This window comes from Phacochoerus africanus, chromosome 8 (genome assembly GCF_016906955.1).
Source record: "Phacochoerus africanus isolate WHEZ1 chromosome 8, ROS_Pafr_v1, whole genome shotgun sequence".
NCBI classification, from domain to species: Eukaryota; Metazoa; Chordata; class Mammalia; order Artiodactyla; family Suidae; genus Phacochoerus; species Phacochoerus africanus.
The window spans coordinates 167,825,994-167,839,027 of record NC_062551.1 but is presented as its reverse complement, the minus strand read 5'-3'; the positions used below and the strand labels follow the sequence as shown (position 1 = coordinate 167,839,027).

Below are 13,034 nucleotides of genomic sequence, written 5' to 3'. Positions count from 1 at the left end.
GGCCAGGACCGCCTGCTATATGCTCACGGCTCTCTCCCGCCCCACCGTCTAGAACCAGGTCTGGCCCAGTCCATGCTGAGTGAGGTGCCGGCAGAACCAAACCACTGCGCCGTCCCACGCCGTCGGCTCCAAGCTCTGTTTTCTCCTCTTACTCCATTGTTGTCCTATCCCTCTTCAGTGTTCAGTCTATCTATCCCCTGTCCTCCTGGTGTAAGCAGCACAGCCAGGCTTGAAGAAGTGTTTGTGAGGTGCTGAGAGTAGACAGGCGGAGTGCCAGGACGCGTCCCCGGAACCGCCACTCAGGACTCACCTCTGTCCTCAAGGCTGGTCTCCAAGTCACCTGGGGCCAGGCGCCCACAAATCTCCTGGAAAGGTTTACGGCTGGCCTTCTCTGCGGCCCGTTGGCCCTCCAGACCCCTGCCCACTGCCCCACCCTCTTCCACTGCAGTTCTCACCCTGCGCCCGGTTCAGAGGCCCCAAGAATGGGAGACGGTCACTCAGGGCTTGTCCCCATCTGCAACCTCAGAAGTGTCTCTGTCCCTCCCGGCCAAATGCAACCCCTTTGCCCCTGCTCCACTACCACCTGCCTCCTGGAGGACCCCCCCACCCCCTTATCTCCACCCTATCCTCTGCTGATTCCTTACAGCCTGTTTAAAAATGAAGTCTTCATACTAAAAAAAAGAAAAAACCCTAGCCAGACGACCCCGCTGGCTACCTCCCCTCTTCCCCATTCGCCGCCACATCCCTGGGAAGGGCTCTCTGTTTTCTCCCTTCTCCCTTTTAAATCCACTGCCGGGAGGTCTCCACCCACAGGGACCCGCTGGGTCAGCCTTGGCCACCGCAGTGTCACCATCGGGTCTTGCGCGTTCGGTGGCGTGGGCTGCTCTGTCCGGGTCAGGCTCCCGAGCGCCTGCAGCATCCCTCACTCCGTCCGTGGCGAGTGCCTGTTCCCACGGTCGGGCACCACTCTAGGTACTAAGGACTCGGCATGAACCCTCGCCCCAGGCGCTTCCATCATCCTGTTTCGTGAGGCTCTCACGGGTTGGGGTGCCAGCGCTTCCCCTTCCCCACTCCTCTGTCAGTGCGGACGCTCTCGGGGCTTAGCCCTGACTTCTCTCTTTACTGCACAGTCCCTCTGGGAGCGCTTCCTCTGCCGCCACCTGGACACCAGGGACCAACCTGGCAGTCTGTCCCGCTGACTGCCCTCCTAAGAAACAGACCCTCGTGTCCAAGTGCTTCCTGTACTTGTCCGCTATGTCACCAATCCTCCGTTCCCGAGTAGCCCATGGTGCCTACCTGCTCTCCCTCCAGACCCCAATTACCCAACCGGGCACCTAGAAGCCGGTGTTTTGTTTGTTTGGTTTTGCCACACCCACAGCACGTCAAACCCGAGCCACAGCAGAGACCCAGGCCGCTGCAGTGAAAACGCCGGGCCCTTAACCTGCTACCCCACAATAGGACTCCCTAGAAGCCCGTTTTAAAGCCGACTCTCTCATCCTCACACTGAACTGATACCAGTTCCTGCCCATTCCTCCTTTTCAGTGTTTGTTTTTCTGCCTTTTCACCACTTCCCGGCCTCTAGTCTCACATTCTCAGACCCATCCCACTGCGCCAAACGCCTGCATCATTTCCCTAAAATGCAAATCTGAGCCCATCTGTCCTCTTCACTGGGGCCCTATTGTCCTCATTCTGAGGTCCACACTCCCCAGCTCGGCCCACACACTGGTGCCCATTGGCCCATTCTCACTGTGCCACGCCCTGTCGGCGGCTGGCTATTCTGCAGATGAAACTACCCACCACAAGGGCCCTTCCTCGTGCCCAGGCTCTGGCTCATCTTGCCCTCGCATCTTTCTCTCTCCTCCCACTCGCCCAAGTGACACACAGACGTTCTCTCCCCGGGGCCTCTTAATTCCCACCCTCCTCTGTCCTGAACTAGAGTCCTAGCTCTGTCACCACGTCTACGTCACTGCCTGGTCACCGACCAGTGATCGCCTCTGACAAAGTGTAACCACTGCATCCAGTACTTCTCATCTTTGCTCGTGAGAATCGGTTGGGGAGCTTTAAAGGTGTGATGCCCAGGCAGCATCCTAGACCAGGGAGATCAGACCCTGGGAGCGTCAGGGACCCTGATGTGCAAGCCGGTGGAGAACTCAGTCGTCCTCTAAGGCCGTACAGGCTCTGCATCTGTAAGGGCTCCCAAAGGGAGCCGACTCCGAGGCACACTCCTTGGCAAGATGGGCTCAGAGCACTTAGCAAGAGCAGGGTTTGGGACAGTTCCAAGTGTGGGCCCACAGTCGCCATTTCTGACGAGCTTGGAAAAGCCCCATCACCTCCCCTGCAGCTGAGAGTGTGACTCAGCAGGCCCAGCCTTCCTGGTGACCTGCTCCCCAGCATCGGGCGTGTCCCCCACAGCCACCCTCTGCCTATTTGGAGGAGGCTTAGCTCTGACTCCCAGGACGCCGCCCAGCTCCCCCAGCAGGCCCCGATCCCTGGGATCCAGCCATAATCACTTTCTGGCCTCACCCGTCGGGACCATGAACGTGGCCTTGGCAGAACTGTCCACTCTTACTTTGTCCTGCCTGAGAAGGTACGGACCTTTGAACTGACCAGGCGGGTTGGTCAGGAAGACAGGCTGAGGTTGTGTAAACAACAGTCTGGCCTCTGATTCCACCATCCTCTGGATATGCGACCTTGAGCCCACTGGTCATTTCATCAGCCCAGGGCCTCAATTTTCACTTGTGTGAAATAGAAATCGCTGCCCAGCCCTATGAATGTGCTGTAGGAGGGACACGGTACACGCTCCTTTGCCGCCCCCTCCCCTCTCCCCTCCAGGACGCAGTGGGCTGGCTCCACTGGAGGCACTCGCCGGGGTCCCTCCCAGGCCTGACACTCAGGTGGATGAGTGAGGACAGGTCTGGGGACAAGGGTGTAGGCACGGACTGGCACCCTCTGCAGTTCCCTTGGGCAGGAGGCCATTTTTGCTTGGCCTGGCCTCCGGAGAGACAGGCAGTTTCAGCCTACAAGGAAATGCCTTATAAGGGAGTGTGTTGCTTGTTGAATGGGTGTGAACCCGGGCTCAGGGACCCCTGGTGGGGAGGGTACCGAGGTAGATGGTGTTGCCTGCCAGCTCCATCCCTGACTAGTCAAGTGATGCTGGGCAGGTTCTGGCCACTGCCCCCACCTGCAGGATGGGCGTGGGGGTGCCAGCCTTAGAGCGCAGCATGAGAAACAGCTGAGATAAGCCCACGGAAGCCCTCTGTGGCTCCAGAAGGCCGCCCGAAGGCAGCATCACTACAGAGAGCGCGACTTCCATTTCTACACGTCTGTCTTGGGTGGGAGGTTGGTCAAGATGACCTCTAAAGACCCCGTGATTCTCTGGGGCTTCTAGAATTCTGCAGCCCCAAGATTCCGAGGCCAAAGCCAAGAGCCTCGAACCCACTAAGGGCCAGGATGTTGGCTGGCGAGGCAGACAGTGAGTTGATGTGACCCTGGCACCCGAGAGGCAGGGTGCGTGTTCCTGCACGTGCATGCGTGTGCGTGCGCACGCGTGCTCACATGCGCGTGCGCGCATGGGGGTGGGGAGGGTAGGTGTGCAGCAGACTCAGCCGGTTTTGAGACGCCAAGGAAAGCAGCACTCACCTTCTGGGGGGCATTGATGACTCCAGTATTGTAGCCAAACTGCAGGGAGCCGAGCACTGCCCCTCCCACGGCCAGCATGAGGCGGCCCGTCAGCTTCTGCAAAGGAAAAAAACCCACACTGTTACAGGCATGTGGGGCCCAGGTTACTAGAGGGCAGGGCCTGGGCTGGCAGGTTCCCTTGTTAAGATATCTTGTCTGACTCCTGGCACCATGCCAGCCCTTCTCCCAAGAAACTTGGCCACTTCCTGACTTCGGGTGCCCAAACTAGCCCTGCCGACTTCTAGACACTGCCCTGGGGAGAGAGGGATTAGGGTCGTCTCCCTCTCTGCAGCCAGGTCTTGGCATTCTCTGGGCACTCGTTCTCCTGGTGAAGCCATACCTGGGGTTAAGGCCTCTGATTGGGAGCCCCAGGAACAAGGCAAGGGGAGGGGCATAAATGAGGAAAGTGCCCTGGATTTAGAGCCAAGGAGGCTGGCTTCTAATTTCAGCCCACCTGCCTCCTTGCTCTGTGAATTCCACCAGGTAAGTCACCCTTTCCCACTGCTCCCAGACTCTGTTTGCCTGTCTGCAAAATGGGGCCAGTCCGCTTATCAGCATCAGAGATGTGGTCCTGCTCTCCCCTCCATCCGCAGGGTGGGTACCGAGGGAAAGACAAGTGCTAGCTCACTTGTGTCAGTATTGTCTGGACACAGATGACAAGCCAGCCAGGAATGTGCTTTGGAAAATGACATGGTACAGGTGAGTAAAAGTGCTGGGTCAAGGTGTTTCCAGTGGGCAAAGGGCTGGGGGAGAAGGAGGGTGGCAGGTCTCTGTCTCCTGGAAGCCGAGGGCAGGGAGGGAGCAGGCGGGAAGGAGGCCAGTGTGAGCTCAGCGTCTTGCATGAAAGAGAGGACCGGTTTTTGCTTTTTCCCGTTGAAAATGAAGAAGCCAAGAAGTACGACAGTTAAGGCAGGCCCGTAACTGCCTGAAAGATTGCGGCCGGGGATGGGGTGGGGAGGTGCCAAAGAAATGATGGGCATTAACCACCAGGCCGGGCACTGGAGGGGAGGGTTGGGGGCCCAGGTCCCACGCTGTGGAGGCGAGAGTCTCGGCTTGGCCACGGCCTCTCTGTGGGCCTCGGTTTCCCCCCCGAGCCCAGAAGCAGCCCTGACGGCAAGGTCCTCAGAGTCGGCGCTGGGCTTGGGGCTTAATCAGACACATTCCTGGTATGGTCTTTTCATTCTCCAGAAGCCAGCAGGCCAAAGATTGCAAAAGCCAAGGTTCTCACGCCAGAGGCTGAGAAAGAGGAAGGAGTTCGGAGCCCATTCCTTGTCCTTGTTCAGAGCCAGCTCCTTCCTCCCCACGGACCCCTTCCTGGCCAGACTGAACATGTATCCTAGATGCTGGGGCTTTTTCCTCCCTTTAAATCTTGTCCTGCACAGTCCACCCCCGAAAATGGTCCCTGCCCAGCCACCCCCAGACACTCCCTGCTCGCAACTCCCCAGGGAACCTTCAGACCCAGGGCTGTCGGTTCTGAGTGGGCGGTGAGCACCTGACAGACCTCCTCGGGTGGGCCGTGGCCAAGCCCAACTCCGCGGGCGGCCACTGGGATTGAGTAAGAGGATGTCACGAGGTCAGCAGGAGGGCTCAGCAGTGGCTGGTGAACCCCACACGTGAGGGCTTTCCTCCTGGTGAGTCACATGGGGCAGCTCAGGGCTGGCCTTGAAGTTGGCCACTGTCTGATACCAGGGGTATACAGGATGTAATTTTTCTAGCACCCTCTGGAATATAAAACTAGCAGTGCAACCTCTGAGTCGACGAAGGAGCTATGTAATAGAGCACTTTAAAAGGAAAGCTCTGGAGGTATTGATTTGGCACACGCCCCAAGTTATTTTAAGTAAAAAGCGAAGCTTCAGAACGGCGCCGTGTGCGTGACTGTGTGTGGGGGCGGTCCGTACCATTACTGTTGGTCCCGTCTTCAGTCTGGCTCCGCAGCGCCAGGGGTCTCCGGACCTCTGAAGTCACTCTTGGAGCCCTGCCGAGCAGCTGTGCCTCTGGGAGGGGGGGCTGCTGGGGGCCAAGGGCAAACCCCTCGGCTGGACTTTGCCACTTGGCAGGTCAAGGTCAAACTCTGCTTTAGAAAACCTGCCCAGCACGTCCTGGGTCATATCCACATCCACGTGACTTGCCAAGCACCACGTGCGGCCTTCTGACCCGTACCCATGGGCCAAGCCCTTCCTTGGCACGTGCTCCAGCCCTGGGCTCTCTCAGTCAGTACTGGGGGAGAGAGGGCATGTGGCCACTGCCATTCCAAGGCAGGGCACTCCCTGTGAGGGAGGGTCTTGGAGCCCGGACTAGCCAGATGTTGCACCCCTGCCACAGCTCCCGCAGGCCCGGGTACCCGCGGCCTGGGACGAGGAGCTTTGTAACACTGTTTGGCATCTCAGCAGGGTGGCACAGGGTGGCACAGTAGTTGCGGGGTCCATGACAACTTCCTTTTCATTTATTTTGTGTCTATTTCTCTTCTAAGATTTCATTTGAGCAAAAGCGTGGGCAATAAAAAAGAAGCCTAAGAAATTGCAGGATTGCTGTCATACCCTCGCGTGACAGATGAGGAGCCTGAGGTCAGAGGATAGGGGCCTGGGGTATTCAGCAAACAAAGGCCAGGGCTGGGACTTGAGTTCTTTAGATTCCTAGACAGGAGCTATACCCTCTGACCTTCCCAGTCGGCCAGGTCCTTTCAACAAGAAGAGCGATAACTCTGTGTCGCCTGACCTTCAGGCGACCTCAGGCCTTTACTCCCCTGGAAGCCATTTTCTTCGGCCCTCCCTGAAGTCGGCACTTTGGCAGGGCTGGGCCCCCCCCGCACCCCGCGGTGGCTCTCAGGCAGAGGTGCTCATCAATCTTTAAAGCAGAGACCGAGGAGGGAGCTGCCGCTTTTATCAGCACCAGCAGCACCCGCCAGGCCCCGGGCAGCGAGCCAGGGGCTGCTTCCACATCCTGATTTAACCACCACTACTAGGCCTGGGGGAGAGCTTGCTCCCACTTCACGGGTGAGAAAGCGGGAGCCTCAAGGAGGGGAAAGCGGAAAACCCCAAGACCCTCGGCATCTGCCAAGCTTTAGGGTGCGGGGTCTCTGCCGCCAAATCCTTCCTGCCAAGTCCTCCCCTCTGCTTCCGGGTACTGGTCCCTGAAGGAAACAGGGTTTCTACCTGGGCACTTCCTTCCTGTGCGGGTCAGACTCCATCCCAGCAGCTCTCTGGGCCTTGCCCAGCTGGAGCCAGGACAGGCCAGACCCAAGCTCTTGGGCGCTGGGGTAGATTTTGCTCTCCGCCAAGGCTGGTCAACTATGGCCCCTGGCCAAATCCAGCCTGCCAGCTGAGAATGGTCTGACATTTTTAAGAGGCTGGGGGCAAAAAGGAAGACAAATATTCCTTGATACACAAAAATCACATTGCATTCAGATTTCAGTTACCATTCATAACGTTTGATGGGAACAACAGCCACCCTTGTCTATGAATTACTGTATCCTTATGGCCGCTTCTGTGTTACAGCAGCAGCCCACATGGCCCACAAAGCCGACGGTATTTCTGTGAGTCGCTGACCCACTATAGAAAAAGTCTGCACAGCTCTGCTTCAAGCCTCAAGTGCTCTGCACTGCTACGTGCAAACCCAACACACGACTTGCACAGGACTTTTCAGAGCCTTTCAGGCCAAACCAAACCGCCTCCCAAAAAGGTGAGGGTGAAATGCCACCAACTGACTCCCCGAGTCACAGGACCCTAGGCGTCTGGAGAAGCTGCCAGTCCGGAGAGGAACCCATTCCGGGGGAAGGAGACACCAATTCAACTCGGATAAAATGAACTTGCTGAGACCATGAGGTCACCGACACTCTCAGCAGATAAGCCGAAGACCCCCTGTTCCCCATAAGAGCGCCTTGCTAAACGTAAGAAATGATATGACTAAGGAAAGACAATATCTGAATGCATGTTCCCAGCACCCTCGTAGTCAAGGGGGATTTGGCAATACCCTAAACCAAGTCCCAAGAACCTGATATTTTAGGTGGGGGCTGGCAGCAGGGGGTAGGGTGGAAAACGAATACCTAGGACACGGCAGATGACGAGTGGGGTGACGGCAGAAAAGTGACGGGGACAATCCCTTCCCTCCTAGTCTTGGGGGCAATCCTGTAACGGGATATCATGCAGCTGTTGGAAAGAACGCAGCACATCTGTACGCACTTGATATGAAAAGAGGACCAGGGAAGAAAGCACAGCACTGAACAAGGTACAGAATGGACATTTTGTGTACGGAAAGGGGGGAGTGAGCCTGTCTAAGGGGACTTGCTGACGGGGCAGAGAGAAACACTGCAAGCGCTGCTGGGGGAACAGGATGGGCGGCACGGAGCTACATAGAGAATGTGCACCAGTTACACAAAATTCCATTTATAAGCCCCACAGCCACACGCGCAACAAAGGGGTCTGTCAGGGTAAACACCAAACCATTACTCCCCCGAGAAGATGTTTACTCTAACCTTACCTACTTCTCTGTAGTTGGCTCCATCACTTCCGTAATTAAAAACACAACAAAGCCCAAACAGCTTGCAACCAGTCCTAGAGAGGTCGGTATTACCTCTATTACAGCTAAGGAAATAAGCTCCAGCAGGAGGTGTGGCCCCAGCCCGAGGTCAGATGGCAGCGCCCTTTCCTCCTCACCTCCCAGTGCCAAGGTGGTGGCGGGGGTTGGGGGCGGCTCTGGGCCAGGCCATCCGGGCAGCCGTCCTGTCCAGCAGAGGCCTCAGCAATCAAAGGCTCTACAAGTGGGGGCGTGGCAAGAACTCTCTCGCCTTCTAGGGTGCTGAGGTCTTAGGGTAAACACTGCCCTCTTTCTGCGCGAGCTCAAGGACTGGGAGCCCTGCTCAGTTACTGCAAAACCCCCATGTTTATGCATTAGTTACTGCCTCCCTGGTCTGGAGGCTGAATGGCAGAGCCTCGGGCTCCACGCCACCCCTCCCGCGGAGGAGGCCGGTAACAATCGGAGGTCTGTCTGGGTGGCCAGGCTGGATACAGCCTCTCTGAGCCCAGGAGTCCAACCTGGAGCCTCCCCAGCCCCTGCCATCTGGGGGGACGCAGGTGAACAACCGCTTCGTCACCTCTCTGCCCAGGAGTGAGGTGGTAGGGGGGAGGTTGCCAGTCTCAGGCCAAGGCAGCACACTTCTCCTTTGTCCCAGGCCTCCCCAGTTCTGCCAGCTGGGGTGGGAGGTGGAGGGAGCTGGAGGCCTGTACCCTTGGAGCTGGAGCAGAGCTCTGGGGCCCGGCACCCTGTGACCAGGAGGCGCTGGGCAAAGCCGAGCTCCTTGAAGTCACAAGCGGATTACGGGGGATTTGGGGTTGACCCAGCTCCAGGCCGAGTCGGCTTGGTCTCGAATGGCTCCGCATGGGCCAGCGTCACCACGGAGATGTTGACGATAGCGTCTAGACACCCAAACTGGCAGCGCCAAGGGTCTTTCCATCGAAATAGCCACCACCCTGGTTTAGGGCACTGGGCCGAGTCCAACCACAACCACCACAGGGAATGAACCTCCCATTTTCACCGGGAAGAGAACCAAGGCTCCGAGGGAGTCCACTTCCCCAAGGTCATATAGTGTTGTGAGGACGTGTTTTTTTGTTTCCACTCACAGAAGGCTTTCAGCTGTCAAATTATATCTAATCCAACTTTTCAACTGTACCCACAAAGAGCCTAGAAAGACCTGGAGTCTGAGGATTCCTGCTCATTCGGGGGCACAGAGGGTGGCGCAGGGGACGGGAGCATGGAGAAAAAAGCTTGTTTTAAAAAAAAAAAATACTGAAGAGCATTTCAATTTTTTTGCGACTGCCTGATCTTGGCCCAGGCTCTTTCCTTCCCTGGCCTCCGTTTCCCCGCCATCGGCTGGAGGGCGGGGCCATGCCCTGGAAGGTCCCTTCCTGCTCGGGACGCTCCTTCATCCTCTTGGGTCACCCTAGAAACGCGGGCAGTGTGTTTAGTGCTGGGAGGCTAGTGTGTGACCTTGGAAAAGTCATTTTCCATTGGACTGTCATGTCGTCGTGACTCATTGTCATCCTCACAGGGGAGCAAGGGCAGCCACATGAGCTGACCCATCTCCAGGCCTGGCACCCTCAGCCATGTGCCACTCAGCAAAGCAACTTCGCAACAAACCCCTGCTGAAGAACGGGCCAGCGGGAGTTTTAACGTTTTCCCCAACCAAGTGATACGGCCCAGGCGTCCTGGGGCTTTCCAAAAGCTCACAACGCCAGAATGCCAGACATCCGGACAGAGGTTGCAGCCCAGGTAACAGGTCACCTGGGGCCCAAGTAAGTGCAGTGCATCATGGGAGGAGTCCTGAGAAGCAAGGGATATTCACTGAGCATCTGCTCTGCGGGGACGGACACACATTTATTTCTGAATTCTTACACTCTGATGATGAAAATGACATCATTCTGCAGACAAGGTGACTAAGCTGAGCTGGAATTTGAAACCACAAAATGCAGAACCTCAAAAGCCTGTGCTCTTCGTACCACTGTGGGGCTGAGGATCCCTGCGGATTTCTGATTTCTCCTTGGTCTGGAGGGCGGAGCCGGCAGAGGTCCCGGGGTGCAACTGGGGTGCCGGGAGGGACTGATCTTCACAAAGGGCCGAGTGAAACATCCTAGAGCAGAGCTCACCCAGTCTGCTGCCCAGGACCCAGCATGAGCAAATGCTGGGAGGGTCTTCACCTGGCTCCTCCCCACTTCCTACTCAGTGAAACACATCACAACAAGCTGCAGAGGAGCGCAGGGAAAATAGTTGAGTCAATTCCCGGTTCAGAGGAGATGAGGAGGAACACAGCAGACAGAACTTTGGAACCAGACACACCTGGTTTTAAGACCTTGGGTGAGCAACATAACCTCTCCAGGCCTCAGTCTCACCTCTGGCACAAAAGGGCTGGGCTTGCTAATTAAAGCCAAAGGGAAGGCTTTATTCTAGAATGTATACAGGATGATCCATAAAAGGTTTAGCAATGAAGTTTTAAAAAAGCTGCTATTACTTATCTGTATTTGTCTTCTGAAATGTCTGTTTTTGCAGGCACATAACCTATTACTTTAACAGTGCATGTACATGCATTTATAAACACAAATAAACCACTGGGAGAGAGAGGCTCTAAAATTATTTACTCTCGGGGCAGGCAATCAAGTTTGGATGGTATTGCATGAACAACCCCACCTGCTACAGTGTTTAGAATGAGCCAGCACACGGGCAGCCCTTTAGACAAACTCCTCTCCCCCAGCCCCCAATGTTAGAAAGGCTATGGTGGAAAAGGACAGTGGAGCCCTGTTCGGGGTTCAAATCCGGCCCAGCCACTTACTAGCTGTGTGACTTCAGCAAAGTTACCTCCCTCCTCTGATCTCCAGGCCATAAACCAGCATGGAGGTCGGTGATATGGAAAAGCATTTGAGCCAAGAGCCTAAGTGAACTGTAAGTGACTGTTGGTTTTCTCCTCCACTCTTCTGTCTCCACTCCGAATAGTCACTTACCCACTCAACACACACACCCAGGTCCTGCAACACATGCTGGACAGACAGTTCTTACCCCTACAGTGAAACTGAAGCCCAGAGAGGTTAAGCGGCCTGCCAGAGCCCTGACCTAGCACAGCAAGTATCTAAACTTAAGTTCTCACCACTAGCTAAAATAGCTTCTCGTTTTATTTTTGTTTTTCTATCCTAGCATAATGGCTCACCTATGACTGTCAGGAGGCGTGTTCTGGGCTCAGGGTCTTCTTTGAGGCCCAAGGGCGAGGGTGGGGTGAAGCAGGTTGGATTCATCAGCCATAAAGGAGCCTTTTTGCACAGAGGGTACAGCCTAGTGTCACTGTCACGCACCTCTCTGCCCAGCCGAGCCCGGGCTCAGTTCCGTCGGACACCTCCACTGCCCAAAGGAAGGGCCGTGCGGAGGTAAGCGGTCCCCCCGCACACAGGGTGTAAAAAGCGGGTCATCTTGTGTCACCTCTGCCGAGCTTCAAAGGAAAGTGTGACTTAAAAATACTCGGTAGAAGGGGGAAGAAGGGAGGGAGGAAACAATGCCTACACATGAGGTGGGGCCCAAGAAATATTTGTCGGAAAGGAACCGTTCTGGGGAAGTCTCAAAGATCCTCTGTAGGACAGGCCAGTTTACGGAATGAAAAGAAGAGAGGAGGGAGGCAGGAGGGAGAGGTCGTACCCAGGCAGTGGTTTGCTCCCAGAGGAGGAGTCCTCTTTTTTGTATTCGGAGTCCCCGGCCCCGCGACTCGCCCCCGCGCGCCGTCCTCCCACTCCCCTCTAGCCCGGGGCCCCTTCCCGACCCTCGGCCCCCTGGGATCGCGGCGGCTGCGCCCGGGGCGCTCTCTCCGCCCCGCCCTCACCAGCCCTGCCCGAGCCGGGAAAGCTGCCACCTCGCAGCACCCCGGGACCTGGCCAAAGCTCTGGGGCCTGCGATACGCGGAAAGAAGGGCCCCGGAGGCGGGGTTTTCGCCTCAGCCCTGGAGCCGGGAACCCTGGGGCTGGGGCCCGGGCCTTAAGAGAGCGCCCTACGCCTCGGAACCCCGGAGGGCTGGCGTGCGGACGGCGCGAGGCCGCGGAAAGCTCGCGACACCAGGCCTCGCGCCCAGCGTGGCGCCGGGCAATCGCGAGCAGAGGTTCGGAGCCCGCCGAGCGGGGGCGGGCCCCGCCTCCTCGGCTCACCCGGGCCGGGGCCGGGCCGGGGGCTCGGCCGGCTCAGCCAATGGGCGCCGCGCTCGGGCCCCCTCCCCCGCCCCGGGAGGAGTCTGCGCGGGACCGCCGCCGGGGAGATCGTGAGCGACGTGCCGCGCCCGCGCCCCGACGTGCTCGCCGGGACCGCGCCGCGTCCCTGGAAGGAAGACAGTGACTTAGTGCGGACGCCAATTACGCACGCGGCGCCCTCGCGGCCAGCCAGATTCCCGAACCCATCCCCGCCCGCGTCCCCAGCCCCGGCAGGGTCCAGCGCTCCAGGCCGGCGCCGATCGAGGCTTAGGGAGGCGCGCCGCCAGCCCAGGGCGCACCGCGCTGCCGGGCCACGGGGGAAGTCCAGGCCCGCGGAGGGGGCGGCGGGGGTCCGCGCCTTTGTTCCGGGCGGGGAGGGCCCGCGGGCGCGCGACTCACCTTGCTGCTGGGCTCCATGGCCGCGCTGCGCCGGAGGCTCTGGCAGCGCCGGGTGCGCGGGCGGCGACGGGCTGGCGGGCGGGCTGCGCTCTGCGGCTCAGGCTTCTGCTCCGGTCCTGAGACTCCGACTACGACCCTGACTCCGACTCCGGTCGCTGGGCCTCCCGCTCGCTAGCGAGCCAGCTCCTGGGACCAGCGGCCCGCGATCTGAATGCTCGCCCGGGTTACCTCTGAGCGCCGGGACAGTCG

General features: G+C 58.0%; 1 protein-coding gene and 1 long non-coding RNA gene across 3 annotated transcripts in view; one reads left to right on the top strand and one right to left on the bottom strand.

Annotated features, from left to right (window-relative positions):
• LOC125132337 (uncharacterized) overlaps positions 1–9,475 on the top strand; it is a 50,251-nt gene extending 40,776 nt beyond the window's left edge. The window contains exon 3 of the long non-coding RNA XR_007136207.1: positions 7,173–9,475. This is a non-coding gene — a long non-coding RNA (uncharacterized LOC125132337). The remainder of the gene's footprint in view (positions 1–7,172) is intronic.
• The window catches only part of SLC2A1 (solute carrier family 2 member 1), a 25,740-nt gene extending 12,706 nt beyond the window's left edge, over positions 1–13,034 (bottom strand). Inside the window, exons 1-2 of one of the 2 annotated variants that reach the window (XM_047789450.1) lie at positions 12,786–13,034; positions 3,640–3,735 (exon numbers count right to left, since the gene is read on the bottom strand). In XM_047789450.1, the coding sequence (XP_047645406.1) occupies positions 3,640–3,735; positions 12,786–12,803 (114 nt within the window). In that variant the 5' untranslated portion in view covers positions 12,804–13,034. Of the gene's footprint in view, positions 1–3,639; positions 3,736–8,154; positions 8,268–12,785 lie in introns of those variants that run through there. The other variant, XM_047789451.1, reaches the window with a different exon arrangement.